We start from the raw sequence: 16,696 nt of genomic DNA on the forward strand, positions 1-16,696 counted from the left end.
GCGAGCAACGGCCGTCCCCAGACGCCGTGCACCGATGCTTCATTATCGCCATCGTAGAACAAAAACCGGAGCCGCAGAAAATGCGACCGAGCGGACAGAGAGCAGCAAGTAGAGTGAAGTGGGGTGGAAAAACGAATCGGCAAATGAGCGATCAGATCCGGGTACGCGGCGATGCGCGGGAACCAATGAGTGCGTTTGGCGCCCAAACAACGAAGGGAAGGGGACGCTACGCCATTTTAATGGCCGACAAGAAGATGCAAAAAAATCAGATCGACGCTTGAAAAATTGACAAAAAGCTAAACGATGGGAAAAGTGAATAAGTCATATTTTGATATCGTAAAGTGTGCGAAATTTAACGGGGGAACGCGGGGAAAACGTGGAATGCACAAGAAAATAAAAAAACAAAATGGGGGAAGAAAACGATTAAAATGACCGAAAACATGGGAAAAATGTAAATGGGTAAAAAATGTGATATGCATTATCACATACACTGGCAAAGCAAAAGAAAAAAAGAGAAAAAAAGAAAATTTTAAGTCCAGCTCCAATTTACCGAAACTTTACAGAACAAATTCATACATCATATATATTCAAATGCATAAAGAGTTGTAACATCCAAAAAAAAGACATGGGATACAGTTTTATACTATCGTCAAGGTAGAAAATGGGTAAGTCAAAGAAAATGAACTATTTGCATTTTCTTTTTGCATGTCATGATTGCACCCTGCTCACACAACAATTTGCCACACACGACCAACCAAAAGGACAAAAAAAGTACACACAGTTGTGATTACGTGAACAACACATAGCATACCAAGAGTTAAAAATATAAACATTCAAAAAAAGTTCACAACAACCCAACACATGTAGAAGGTATGAATACAAAAAAATGCAATAACCCTCAAATATGACCATTCTCGATATGCATTAAATTATACAGAAACATATTAATGCACAAAAAACATTAGAATCATTATCTTGACTATCTACGTCAAGTGTTACACATTAGGGTAACATGAGTAAAAATTTCAAGTAGAAATTTTTTTTTTTTTTTTTTTTTTTTTTTTTGTAAACAGTTCATATTGCTAAAGAGTTCAACAGCGTAGTGCACCAGATTACCAGGCGCACACTCAGTACTAAATTTGTATTTGAAAAAAAAAATTTTTTTTTGTTGTTGAAGACACACTAATATTGCGACGGACAAATTCATAAGCATGAAGAGTAAGACATAATAAGGAAAACCGGTTGTAGATATTAGGACATAATCGAGAGATTGACATTATCTTGTGGAGGAAAAATTGTTACGTTCATGTTGACATACATATGTTGGTACCAACAGCAAAAATATGACAGCGTCCTGTCATACGTAAAAATTAAAAAAAACACATAAGAATACATTTCCAAAAATAGAAAAAATGAGATCGACTTGCCTTGTATTAACAATAAATTCTCATCACTGTGCCCCTCAATGAAAACAAACATAGGGGAGAAAAAAATTACGTTCATAAAAGACATAGAGAGAATCACAAGCAAAATGATACGGATTCCGGAATTACAATCACGACCAGCACGACTGCCCGTACATAACAGCAAGTGGCACACCCTATGATTAAATTACTTACGACTACGGAGAAAGTAACGGGTTTGTTGACTGGCATGCAGAGGTTGGTGGGACACATTGTTATCTGTGTTAACAGACATTAAATTGCTTTTGCGAGGTGGGGCTAAACGTAAACGATTGACATGAATTACAAAAGGTTGCGCGGAGTCATCACCTAAGAGTTTAATTTTACAATTTACATCCCCTACATTGCTTACAACAGTATAAGGACCATCAAATCTAGGTTTAAAAGTGTCAGCCGACTTCATGTATACAATATCATTTTGTTTAAAATTTCGACTGTGAGAAGCAGGCAATTGCCTATTGTTTTGATTGATCTGTTTGAGTTGTAAAGAAGAGTACGCCTCCTCATAGATTAGGCGAAGATCCTGCAGAACATTTTGTATATAATGTGAGGTGTTAAGAAATCGAGGTTGCACGTCATTATCAAAAGTGTCAAAAAACAAGGATAGTTCCCTTCCCAAGTGCAACATGTTAGGAGTGAAACCAGTAGATGAATGAGTTGTCCCATTATATATAGACATGTGAACCATAACAGCAACTTCTAAAGACACATTCTGCTCGAGTAAAGACAGTAAACTAGACTTGATTTGACTATTAATTCTCTCAGAAATTGAATTGGACTGGGGATGAGCACGAGAAGAATGCTGAATTGTAACACCTAAGGCCTTGTTCAGAGAGTGAAATACATCACTGTCAAACTGACGGCCTAAATCTGACAGAAGATACGACATTCTACCATATAGAGAAATGTAATTCAACATGTGCTTAACTATTGTGTTGGCAGTAATATTTTTACAAGGATAAAGGACAACGTGACGAGAAAAATGATCAGTAACCGTCAAAATATATCCATATTGGCGAATTGGACCTACCAGGTCGATTGAACAGAACTCACCAGGTCTCCTCGGAATCCAAATATTTTGCAATGGGGCGGGTTTAATGGAATAGGGCTTCAGTCGAATACAAAAATCACATGATAAAACAAAATTCGACACATCCCGATACATTCCTAACCAAAAATATTTACTAACAACTACCTCATACGTTTTCTTTATTCCGGTGTGAGAAATGTGACAAATTTGCAAAACTTTAGCTTTCAATGTGTCGGGAACAACAATAGTAGGTAAACAAGTTTTGTTGCGAACATGCATTAATAGGTTTGTAGTTGGACAAATGAAAAAATCCTTAAGCTTGTGAGCATGATACAGATTAGGCTTTTGCAAAAAGGAAACAGCTTCTTTAATGTACGGATCATTAAGTTGCTCACGTAAAAAGGTTTTAATAGATATTTCATTATGTGCATCAGTTTGGGCACACACAAATGAATGAGAGCTTAAATTATGACCAGACTGAGGTTCACATAGGGAAGTAGGGTGCGGTCTCAAATAATTAACCACATTAGTGGATTCAACACAAGGAGTATTAGAGGGTATATCACACTGCATATTGTCAGGGGTGGAAATATCAGTGAAGGGAAGGATCAACTCCTTATCCGCATTGGGTTGAAGAGCTGATTCATGTAAATTGGGGTCAGGGCTCCGAGAACAGAAATCTGCTAAAATATTCTGAGGGCCAGGGATATATGAAAAAGTATAGGAATATTGACCAATTTCTAACAACCAACGAGTAACAACATCGGCTGGCGAGGTTACATTGCTGTAACGCTCTAAGGGCTTACTGTCAGACATGAGAATAAATCTTCTATTAAAGAGGTATGTCTTGAATGCTGTCATTCCTTTATATATAGCATACAACTCGAGTTTAATTGGAGGATAATTACGTTCAGACTTTGACAAAGCTTTACTAAAATAAGACACGGGTTTTAGAATACCATCTCTCTTTTGCATCAATACAGCAGCAATTCCCTGAAGTGAAGCATCTGTATTTAAATAGAAATCATCATTCCAATTTGGAAGAACCACAAAAGGCTGCATAAAAAAGGTAGACTGGAGATCATCAAAAGCTTTTTGGTGAACATCATTCCATTCAAAAGGTTTATTTTTTGCGGTTAATTGTGTCAAAACATGGGTGCGTTCAGCATACTTGTGAATTAAATGCCTATAAAATCCACATAACCCCAAGAATTTCTTGACCTGTCGCACGGTGCGAGGTGGGGCAAATTTGGTAATTTTGGCAATATTAGAAGTAATAGGTTGAATACAGTTGTGTGATATATGAAATCCCAAATAATCAATTTCGGTCTGGAAAAAAACACATTTAGATGGCGATAAAGTTAGATTATGTTTGGAGAGAACAGAAAAGACAGCCTCGAGCTTAGATACCATCTGGTCAAAGTTTTCGGCACAAACCAAAAAGTCGTCTTGAAATGCATGAATTCCGTGAATTCCTAGCAATTTTAACTCATCAATTAACTGATCCACGGCAGATTGGAAAATGTTGCTACTTACCTTAAGGCCAAAGGGCAAACGGTTATGAGCAAAAGAGCCAAATTCAGTCGAGAAAGTCACAATATCTTGGAGATGATTGGGAAGGAGAATTTGCCAATAGGCCGAATGCAGATCTAAAACGGTATAGTATTTATAGGATGAGACGGCATTGATTAACGTAGAAATTTTGGGAAGTGGGTATGTGGAACTTTCGATGACGGAATTTAATAATCTTAAATCTAATGCCATACGGTACTTAGGTGGTTCATTAGGCCCAGATTTCTTACGTACCATTATCATCGGACTCGCATAGTGGCTCACATTTCTAGAAATAATTCCAGCCTCAATTAATTCATCCAATTCTTCCTGAACCTGTCCTTTTAACGCCTGAGGAATTTCAAAAGGTAAGGCCTTAATTGGATTATTGTTACGCAAAATGACTGAAGGAGTGACAATGTCAGAACACCCTAAAGCTTTGACAGATTTACTAAACACAGAAAAGTTTTTCATCAAAATGTTTAATAAAATATCTTGTTGTGAAGTATTTAAGTGATCTAATTTAAAATCTGAAGGACTAAGTTCCTCTTTCCTGATTTTTAATACTTCGTCTGATGCAATAATTTGGTGACAAAATTGGGATTGATCGCTTGAGCATGTAGTTTCATTCAAAGAATCATTTAAAATTTCAAACTGTTCAGTGACATGACCCATTACCATACCTTTATTTAAATGAAGAGGATTGTTACCTATATTTCTGATAATAGAGGAGAAATTATGTTTCTCGACTAAGTGCACAGCGGGATGAATTTCACAAGTTATGTCATTAACGGTAGGAATAAAATAAATTTCAGATGATTTGACCGGTATGTCGGATAACGAAAAATTAGCAATGGCCGTTTCCCCCGGTTGGATAATTAATTTGTTTTTAAGAGCAACAGAAAAAGCCTTGTCACTATGTAGAGAATTAATTTTGGCCAAATGTTGTGAGATGTCAGTTTGAGGCATTAAAGGAGCTTTAAAATTATCAAAAGTGGCACTGCCGGTCTTAGTGTCAATTAACACATTGAAACGGGTTAAAAAATCATAACCTAATATCCCATAAAAAGAGGAAGGTGCAAAATCAGCAACAAAAAATGGGTGCTTAAAGAAATTTTTACCAATTTTAAATGAAACCTCAGCGCACGCAGAAAATGATAAGTTAGAATTTACAGTCCTGATTGTGACAGTGCGTGAGAGAAATCTGCATTTTGTCAAAGATTTTATCTGTTCGAAAACAGCTTTTGAAAATAAGCTGACCGAAGATCCTGAATCCAAAAGCATTGGGAATATCTCATGACCAATTGAAATATTAAGTATAGGTAAGTCGCTAACCTTGTTATCAGAATGAACATTAAAAATGGATTCGGATTGTTTGCATTGAGACTCATCAGGCTTTGAAAATTTCGACAAAAATTCCCCAATAGTATCTTTACCAATGGAGCTATTTAAAAAGGTATGTAAATCTGGATATGTATTATGTTTCTTACATTGAACAGATTCAGTCTCCTGTACACTAATATTTTGAGGGACCAGAGATGAGAAATCAGTTACCGAGGCCAAGCCGTCCCTCATGGATGACCCCCTCGCCAGTTTAAATTGTCTCCATTTTGTGTTGGAGTATTAAGTCTTACTTCCGGCGATGAAAATCTGTTTTGCGACGGAAATTGTTGGGGTGGAACAAAATGGTTGGGGAAATTAAAGTTACCACGTGGCCTAAATGGAATACGAGGTGCAAAAAAATTTTGAGTTTGAGGCCTATTTTGACCTTGATTTGAGAAATTGTTAAGGGGTTGACCCCCATTGTAAATCCGGCAATTAATCATTAAGTGGTTTGTTCTACCACAAAAGACACAAAAAGTGTTATTAGAATTTGGAGAGGCTTTTTGCTGGGGTTTGGGCAAAACAGTTTTCTCATTAACGGAAGAGACGCGAATGTACAAAGGACATTCAACAAGTGGGTGTGGACTTTCCCCACAAAGACGACAATTTGACATTAATTTAGTGACACATGTTGTTAAAGATCGTAAATTTTCGGCCAAGGCATCTATTTGCACTTGAGCACTAGTCATAGCATTTGTCAATTTTGGTTGGCCTGTTACATGTAAACAGTGTAACTTATTAGCCTTGTCGACTAAATCGGTAAACTTTGACGTGTCGACATCAAGTAGTTTGTCCTTGATATTCAATGGTAAAGCCGCCAAAAATTGGTAAGATTTTATTTGGGTGAGGGCAGCACTATCCGTAATAAAAGGATATGCTGAGTGAGCAGCACGTTCAACACGATGTGCTAAACTCTGAATACTCTCATGAGTTTCAAATTTGATATTTTGAAATTCTGAAAGGGACACAGAAGAAGGGGTATGCATTTTGAAAAATGCACGCAATTTGTCACAAGCCTGGTTAAAAGTCATAGACTCCAAGCAACTGGGATTGGTCGCAAAAAAATACAAGGCAGAGCCAGAAAGTTTTGACTTTAAAAACATAAGAGTCGTGGGATCATCCCAACCGTTTAAATTCTGCAAGTCCTTAATTTGTGATATAAAAAATTCAACAGTTTCTGGCTCGCCTGAATATGAGGGAATGGGGAAGTTAAAATTCCTACTCGCCACAGCACCTTGAGGTGACTCATTGGCCATATTCACACCTTGGGGTGGGTCGGTTTGAGTACTATCAGTTGACATGGCAACAAATGTGCCGTCTTTTACTTTAGCACAAAAATCAATGAGCATCTAATATAATTTTCACTTAATTCACACGGTGCAATCATGAGAAACAAAAATTTTTAAATGCAAATATTGTTGAAAGCACATGCACACATGAGAATAAATGCAACTAATAAAATAAAAATTGACATCAAATTTTTGAACAAAATTAAAAATATAAAATTAATATATCCCCCCATTAACATCACAGAAATACAAAAAGCCATATGAAAAAAACAACAAAAGTGCATATGCATTCAACTTTAGAAAAAAAAGGCATTCAAGACCTGGTCAAAAACGGCGCCATTTTGTCATGTTGCGCGCGATTAATTTTGTGAAATCATACGAAAACCAAAGAGAAAGCGATTTTAGGCCGTGGAAGTGGAAGCATCGCTGCCGCGCATAACCTCAGACCAACGACTGCCTTGAATGCCCAAGAACAAAAATTTAAAAGAGACTTACCCGGGGGTGGTGTTTGTTGACGATAGAAAACACAAAATTAATTACCACACATTCTTTATTCTACGTTACTTCCAAGCAGACATGAAGACAGGCACTAGGCATGGTGATCACCAGAACATTTCACATAGTAAAAATACAATTGCGAGGAATCCAGACTTAAGAGTTCATGAATGGAGCTGGGTTTTGTTGCTAAGTTCGTTAACGATCAAAAAAAAGTAGAGTTCACGCGGAGGGTGGTGGAATATTTAAATTGAAATGGACGAAGGACGTACAGTTCGCTATGAATATGGTGGGATGTTATCGAGGGATGGCTTTTGATAAAAAAAAAATGTCCGTTGCAGGCCGATGTACGTTGAGGCGAAAATGGTGCAGGCTGTAATCACCATGGTGACAACGTTGAGCTCGTCACACGCTTAAAAAGGAATCAGGATACATTCAAGGTAATTGCGGATCCATGCCGTCACGTCATGGTATGTAGATCATCGAAGAAGTAGTTACATTAAGGGGACGATTCAGGTGCACTCTGCGTGCCGCCATCGGACGCCATCATTCAAACAGGTGATGGATCATCAATGCACTCATCTTCAGCTGCGACGAAGTACGGTCTTGATTAATATATTTTAAACATATATGAAAAAATGAAACGTTCACCTCATGTTGAGGTTATTAACGATTTTGCGGCGAGCAACGGCCGTCCCCAGACGCCGTGCACCGATGCTTCATTATCGCCATCGTAGAACAAAAACCGGAGCCGCAGAAAATGCGACCGAGCGGACAGAGAGCAGCAAGTAGAGTGAAGTGGGGTGGAAAAACGAATCGGCAAATGAGCGATCAGATCCGGGTACGCGGCGATGCGCGGGAACCAATGAGTGCGTTTGGCGCCCAAACAACGAAGGGAAGGGGACGCTACGCCATTTTAATGGCCGACAAGAAGATGCAAAAAAATCAGATCGACGCTTGAAAAATTGACAAAAAGCTAAACGATGGGAAAAGTGAATAAGTCATATTTTGATATCGTAAAGTGTGCGAAATTTAACGGGGGAACGCGGGGAAAACGTGGAATGCACAAGAAAATAAAAAAACAAAATGGGGGAAGAAAACGATTAAAATGACCGAAAACATGGGAAAAATGTAAATGGGTAAAAAATGTGATATGCATTATCACAACTAGAATGCATCTTTTGTAAATTACTCATAGAAAAATTACTTTGTGTGGGCCCTCGAATCTCTCCTCCAGGTATCATCACCAAAGATCGTATTAAACTGCGTTTTTAGCTCTACAATTGCAAAAAAAGAACCTCCACGCCTCCCTTTTCTTAACATTACTGGAGATAATGTTTGTGTTTTTAAGGTTTTAATTTCAAAAAATGGGGGGGGGGGTCGCACCCGAGCCCTTAATATTACGAAAGACAGTTAAAATGCATTTCTAAGATTACAAAGCAGAAAACTTTCCTTTGACGGGCCCTCAAATCTCTCCTCTCTCTAACAAAGATCGTCTAAAACTGCATTCTTATAGCTACAATTTCAAAAAATATGCAGGGGAGCGCCACCGAATCTCTTCTCCCCTAACATTACCAGAGATCGTCTAAAATGCGTTTTTAAGACTGCATTCGAAAATTTCTCCGCGGGAGAAACCCCTGGGCCCCTTTACTTTGGAGTTAATATTATACTTACTGTTGCTTCATATCGGCTTCCTCTTAAAACAGAAGTCCTATACAGCCGCCTCAGAAACACTAGTACTGATTACAGAAATACCACTTTGAGGCCACGATATATGCACACATTTGTTAAGAAAAGAGGAAAATTATTGGGAAGGTTATACAGCCTTTATGTTCAACTTGTGTCGCCTAGTGAAAATTCCTAAAAAATGCTCTGGTTAAAAGGTGGGCTATATTGATATTTGTAAAATTCTAAAACTTCCAAAGCATCATATTTTTCCAAATGGCCCCCTCCGAAAATTCTGTCTAGATCCGCCCCTGTCTCTACAATACAGTAGTTAACACACGTGTAAGGACTGTTGTGACCAAAAAAACCTTTTCCAAGGAATTTCTGGCTGTGCTTGTGCAGAACATGCACGTTTAAGTAGTTACTTACGTAAGGGTAAAAAAACTTGGACAGTTTATCATTATTTTTATGTATCATTCATAGTGGTAATTGTAATAGTTTATGAAATATAAATTTTTAAAACGGGGTATTCTTTTATGCTAACCCTGTATTTAATAGCAACAAGAAACAAAAACTGCTTTTTATCTTTCAAAGTAAAATCTCTCATTATTTGGATGGGTTACACACCAGAGTGCTTAATGCCTGCATTCCTGCAGCAAAAGAGCTCTGTAGAATTTAATTTAATTAATAAAGTACATTTTATAACAATTCAGTAAAATTTGGTACTTATGTATGTTTTAGAACTTAAAACCCATGAACACTTAGTAGATTCCATGACTTTTGAGCATTTTTTGCTGAAAATCATGATTTTCCGTGACAACTTTTAACCATCGTCAAAATCCATGACTTAACATGATTTTTCCTGACTTTACAAGTATGCAAATATGCTGTATAATTATGCTCATTCATTTGAGATTATGAACAAGCCTACCAATAAAATATTGAAGACAAACTTACCATTCAAACAGTAGTGTTTAATAGATTTGCTTGGTTCTGTTGGAAACCCAGATTGTTTCTTTCCAGCCGGAATAAAAGACAAAATGCACAAAACTACATGAAATGCAAGGACTGAAGCAATGGGGTATTTTATGCTGTTTCCAAAGCTTCGCCATCCTGAGTAGAACTGAGGAACCTCAAAAACTGTACATTGTTTCTACAAAAAGTAAAAACATCAGGAAATTATTCAATTCAAATCTATGTAAAAAAATACCGTTTACAACTCATTTCCATTGATGAAGGTCTTTACAAAGTTTAGTAGTTTAATCTAACTTCAAACATTACTACAAAACATTTACACATCACAGAACATGAAAGAACACCTGTTCTTCCACCCAACTCCCATTTCACTTCACTTCTCAAGAAGTCTTTTCTATGTTAACTATGCTCTCTATTTCGCAAGTTAGTTGCAAAGTTCATATGTTACAATTTCATATCTACATTTTAAAAAATCAATTTTCATGGTGAAATCCAAAGATTAACAACTTTAAAATTTAGCAAAATTTTTGCTACTTTATTCAAGGACCTTACTTTAAAGAGGCATGTATAAAAATTTTGTGTTTAAAGTGCTTCATTTATTTTTTCTTTTTTTAAAAAACTAATACTTAGATTAATTTTTAGAAAGCACGACAACAGTACCGTAAAACGGTACAACTTTGTGCCAAGGGAGCAACAATGGGCCACTATTTGCATAGCGATGATTTTGCTCTGTAGTGGCCTCTTTTTCAATCTTACGAGCCCTAAAAAAATCACCAGGTAGTGTAACCATTTAGGTAGTTAAAGACGCTTTATCAGAGATTGCCATTGTTTTTGTATACCTTAGATAACTTAGTCGTTCTTAGTGCATGATTCGACTCACACGTGGAAGAGCCAAACGTCTCCTTTAGGCAGACCACTTCTACTGTTTTCCAAGATGTGGGGAATGTTGGGGTACAACAATGGGCCACCTAGTTTTCAAGGTTTTTAGTGACTTGGAGCTTCCTTTTATTCCCTGTAGGGATGTTTTCGTCATATTTTGTGTTATTTATTGTAATTAAAGGCAAGAAAAGACAGAATGAAGCTTGGGGGTCGCCCTATCGCCCATATTCATAGGAGTTTTTGAAGACGATGCTGACTGAAATCTAGACCAAATAGAAACTGAGATAATTTTTAAAAATTATTAATTTTGATGAGATTTGGAATAAGAAATGTGATTTTGCATTTTAGTTTTCAAAAAAAAAAAAAAATTTTTGATCTTGTTTAAAATTTGTCAGATCTACATATTTTCTGAGTCCTAAATATAGGTACCTTTTTTCTTCTATCTCTTAGCTAACTGATTTAGGTATAAGTTTAGATACCTAGCCTTTAGTTGGTGATGCAGATAATAAAGAACGTTACCTACTTTTACCAAGTTGAACTTTTTTAATCACTCAGGACAACAATGATGATTAAGTCTTAAAAAAATTGAAAGAAAAAAAGGAAAATGATGGACTAAAAAAATTCTTTTACAGTTTCAAGCATAGGATAATGTGTAATCTCAGACACCAATAAGCCAGATCAAGTTTCCAATGTGTTTTCTAGGTTAAAATAAGGTGGCCCATAGTTTTACCCTGTAGGGGTACAACTATGGGCCAGGGGGGAAAAATTCCTCTTCCTCTTCTTTCCAACTTAGATTTTTTTTTAAACATTTCATTCGAAAGAGGAGATGTATAGCTACCATTCCTTAAGTTCTCTAAGTTCTAAATCAAAGATGTACACAGAATTTTCATCAAAAACATCGAAAAGTGGCCCAAAGTTGGACTATTTTACAGTAATCAAATCATTGAAAGGAAAAAAAAAAATTCAGTAGATAACAAAAAGTGCTTTAAATGACAAAAATTAATTTCTCAATGAAATAATGTGCAGTGAACCGACTAATTCAAAACATCAGAGAAAACTAAAAACATAAATAATTAGGAATTTGATTAATTAAAAATATCAAATAACAAGAGAGAGGGAAAAAATTAATTAAAAAGAAAGCAAGGTTGTTCAAAGAAAAATAAAATATGCATTAACATCCAGCATACAATATACACAAGATCACATGATAAGTAGCAAAGGTGAGTTTATTTATTGATACTTTCTATTTTAATAGCTGAGAAAAAGTATTTGTCCCATAATTCGAAACTGCAATACTGAAAAAACCATCAAAAATTAAAGGGAAAGTCTGAGTTCCTACACTCATTGTTTCTGATACTAATACTTTTTTTTTCACATCGCTCGCAATGAAAACAGCAAATCGTTATAAAGATTAAAGGAAAGTTTGAGTATAATAATAGATGTGCAAAAAAAAAAATGTTGCCTATTGAGTAGAAAATGGTTTGGCTGAAATATTAGAACAGTTAAACATCAAAAAAATCTGAACTTAGAGGGACAATGGCATTTTTAGATCTTAGTTTTCCATATATTTTACATTTGATTAATGATATTTTGTCACCCTGTAATAACATACAAATGCAAAATGGAAAAGTATCCTATTTTTTGAGATTTCCGGCTTTTAGATGTCTGGATTTTTAAGGCTTGATTGTAATAGAAATGTAAGTTTTCTGTCAAAAATGGGAAACTGGCCAGGCATACTAAATCATAGGCTACTGTCATAACTAAAAAGAAGTGTTTTATTCAAAGGCAAGCTCGTTGCTTTTACTTACTTTTGTGCACGTAAATATTAAAAACAGCATGACCAAGGGCAGTATGATGACTCTGGACAATGTTAACATGAAATATAGAATTTGCAAACTTAAGGGAGTGCTGGGTGGTTTTTTAATAACTTCAACTTCTTCATCACTAGATTCTTCATCGGAATATTTTCCCTCCACTTTCTTAACAGCATTCACTTTTTCACTTTTTGTGTCTTTATCTGGAGTTGACTAAATAAAAATAAGATTTACAGTATATTAAAATCAGCACACCGAGTAAAAAACGCAAATGTTCAGGATCATATTTTGTTCATAAGAATTCATAAGATATTTTCTTAATTGAATTGCTTCAAATTTTTATTAGCATTCTAATGCTTTGACAGAGAATAAATTCAAATACAATTTATTTAAAAAAAAAAAAAAAAAAAAAACCAACAACAACAGCAAAAAAAAAAAAAACCCTGAAAAGTAAATTTTTTTTTCCACAAGCATACAAATTGTACTAGAAGGAAAAATCAGAAAATGGATGTTAGCAGGTATAAATTACAACATCCAAAATTACTTTACCTGAGCAAATTTAAAATTGGCTAGTCGTGTTGATGTTCTCAATTGGGCAGAACTCATATTTGGCTTGTCCAAGCTTATATAAAATTCTTTAGATAAAAAGCTGTTAGTTGTCTGTGTTGCAGAAACGGTTTCCTTCTTTGTTTCCTCCTTTACTCCAATCTTATTTCTAGTTAAAATGCTTTTGACGGGACTATCTGTTTCATCCACATTATTTGTAGTTGGGCTTTTTTTCTCCTCTGTAGAAGACCTTTTGTTGGCTTTAGCTTTCGGAGCCTTTTTCTCTTTCCTTGCAGGTGAGCGCGAGCGAGACCTCGAAGGCCCGGCTCGTGTTCTACTTCTGCTCCTAGATTTTGACTTAGATGCTTGTCGTTTTGGTTTCTCCTGTTTAGGCTCACTTTTCTCCTTGAGCTTCTATAAATATTTTTAAACAAAAATCGTCACATATACAGATCAATGAAATACAATACCTATAGAATATAACTATTAAGGAATCTAGTACGATCTGCTACAATAAAATCATTACAGTATTTGTAGGTGTGTCCATCCTCTCTAATAGCAAGGGTAGCCCCTTCCTAATACTACAGACCTCCAAGTCTGGGCTATAACCACCGCTCCCTAGTAGACCACAAGATTCAGAAAATTTCAAGTGGCCAATGGCCACTAGACTCAAAAAATTTGGTGGCCACCAGTTTTTCGGGTTTTGAAAACAGCGCTCTAGTACAAAAATGGGAGGGGGGGGATTTCAATTTGTATTTTTTGAAACAAATATTATGAAAGTGATGCTAAAGGAATGCTAACAAGAAATATAAATTATATTAATCATGGAAATGTAAGAGGCATTGGGTGAAGGTTGGGAGCTCCTGAAGCAAATGATTCATTCCACCCATTTTAAAGTTTCATAAGAAAAAAAAATCATTAAACCAAAAATAAAGTAGTGTACACAGTGAAAAAAAAAGTATTTCCCATAAAAACAACAACAAATTCCTTTAAAATCTTCTTGTAAATCATTGCAAACGCCATGGTAGTAAAAATCAACATGCACTTTTCAGGTAACTAGTTTAATGAAAAGAATTAACGATAAGAAAATTAGCACGAAGGGAATCGAAAAAATATTAGATAAACATATGATTTGATTTTTTTGAATAATTAAGATTTTTTTTTTTTTTTTTTTTTGGCATAAAAATAATTAACTACAAACCTCCTCCAGTAATATACAACTTGGCATTTACCAAGAATATATTTCCAAAAAAAAAAAAAATTCTTTTTGCATTATTTGAACTAAGGGTATGACCAAACATGGCGACTATGTTCCATACGCAGCATCTCCATGTTAGGATGACTATGAAGGGAAAACGATCAAAGGACTGGCTATTTGGATTATATTTTAATCTGATGCGATTGCAGATTAAAAAATTACAACAGTTATTCGAATAAATAGAAACTAGCCCCCGTTGTTTAAACGATTTTCAATGGAACGTATTCCTAATCGATTGTGAGTATTAGCGTCCACATCACAGCAGAAATATAAGATATAGTTTATAGAAATATAGTAATAGTTTGTTTTCTTTCTATTTTTAATGATATATAGGATTTTTAATGAAATACATTATTTATGGGACAACATGGAACATTGTTTATGGCAAAGGAATGATAAAACGGGGCGCACAGGGGGGGGGGGGCTTTCTGCGGTCAAAAACAAGTTGCCTTTTCAAGTTTTAAATTAAATAATACATGTTTTTTTTTTTTTTTTTTTCCCTTTTAAAGAGCCGAAATTTGCAAAATATTTTCATACTTTCAGAACAAGATTTAAAGCAAAACATAAATCTGTTTTAGAAAAAGATCAATAAATAATCCTTAAAAAACTACAATTAAGACAAAATAGTCAGTTTTTAGCACATAAGCGTCTAAATCAATTAGAATTTAAAAAAATGTTCTGAAGATAAAATTTTGCATTTTTCCAGAAAATATTTACGAATTACCCTGGAAAAAAGGGCACATTTTGCGTTGTTATCAATAGTTTGCACTGCAATGAACATCCAATGCCATTTTCGGAAACTTAGGCTCTTAAAAAGTCTTGTGTAATGCCATCTTGGGAATGACCAAATATGGCGGCTACGACAAAAATTAAGAAATAATTTTTTGAATTTGTGGCGTGAAAACAATTTTAAAATAATAAATCTTTGTGAAACTACAATTCAGTTGAAAAGTTTTTAGCACATTTGCGTCCAAGGCAATGAGGTTAAGATTAAGTTTTAAGAACAAAATTTTTCATTTCTCAAGAAAATTACATATTTAAAATAAATTTTAAGGAAAAAAAACAAGTTGCAGCACATTTTGCATTGTTTTCATTAGTTTGCAGTTAAAGAAAACATCCAATTCTGCTTTGTTTTTTGGAAACATAGACATTTAAGCATCGTAAAGTCAGACCAAACAACGTAAGTAGAAGCACAAATTTATAAATTACAGCAGACACGTGTTTCGGCGTTACAGGGAACGCCTTTATGTCTTTTCATCCATAAGCTCATTATTTTTGCATTGAAAAAGGCGTTCCCTGTAACGCCGAAACACGTGTCTGCTGTAATTTATAAATTTGTGCTTCTACTTACGTTGTTTGGTCTGACTTTACTATTCAGCACAAAGGTATTTATTTATCTTATTTAAGCATCGTGTCTACTTCCATCTTTTAAATGACCAAAAATGGCGACTACGTTTCATTCGTAGCTGAAAAGACTTTTCTATTAAAAATCGATTTTCCCAATTGACCCTACCATCCGCAGGCTTGTGCTTTAGATGCAGGAAAATGTTTTTCTCCCGTTAAATTTGTGCATAATTCCTGTTCACCCTAGGAATTTTTTTCTTTGGAAATATTGAAGGGCAAAAATGGCTTCCTCGGTCCTTTTTCATTTTATTGCCAGCGTCATTTTGCCTCAAAACTTTTATATATATTTTTTTTTCAGGAAACATCGATAAAAACGAAGATTAGAACTCAAGGTACAAAATTCCCTGGGGAAAAAATTGCAAAAAAAAATTTTGGGTTGCAAAATTTGAAATTTCTCTGACAGTTTTAACTATGTCGTTTTCCATGACAATTCCAGGCTCTCCGGAGCGTGCGAACCCCATTTAATAACCGTATTTTCCTGTGCATTATCCGCGGGCGGCCTATAATCTGCAGGTTCTAAAATGGACCTGAAGAAAAAAAAGTTTCGCATAATCGGAGGCGGTGTAAAAAAAAATAAATTTAATATACCATTTGAGCAACTAAACGTGAAAAGGTAATTACTTTGAAGAAATAATCAAAATTAATCTGAAATATAATCTAAAATACAATGATTTCTTCCTGAAATCAAGATTACAGTACGCTAATTACTTGAAAAACAAAGAGTCAAGACAAAGGAGCAAACGCTCTAATCTTGAGCAAATGGCTTCCTAATTCACTGTATTCTTGCTTTTTTTACATGGCCTAAATCGCGTAAGAGGAGCATTCAAGCATCGTAAAATAACCAACATACAGGCAGGCAGTGAGAAAGAACATGCAAGCTTTGTAAAATAAACAACATTCAGTCGGAGTACGGTCTCTATCGGTGAATCCTTATAGTACTGATG

General features: G+C 35.3%; 1 protein-coding gene across 1 annotated transcript in view; it reads right to left on the minus strand.

The window, feature by feature from the left end:
- Positions 1-16,696, minus strand: part of LOC129224031 (uncharacterized) — a 60,596-nt gene that overhangs the window by 26,098 nt on the left and 17,802 nt on the right. Inside the window, exons 3-5 of the mRNA XM_054858428.1 lie at positions 13,094-13,504; positions 12,539-12,757; positions 9,834-10,029 (exon numbers count right to left, since the gene is read on the minus strand). Coding sequence (XP_054714403.1) covers positions 9,834-10,029; positions 12,539-12,757; positions 13,094-13,504 — 826 coding nt within the window. The remainder of the gene's footprint in view (positions 1-9,833; positions 10,030-12,538; positions 12,758-13,093; positions 13,505-16,696) is intronic.

Source organism: Uloborus diversus, chromosome 6 (assembly GCF_026930045.1).
Source record: "Uloborus diversus isolate 005 chromosome 6, Udiv.v.3.1, whole genome shotgun sequence".
Taxonomy (NCBI): Eukaryota; Metazoa; Arthropoda; class Arachnida; order Araneae; family Uloboridae; genus Uloborus; species Uloborus diversus.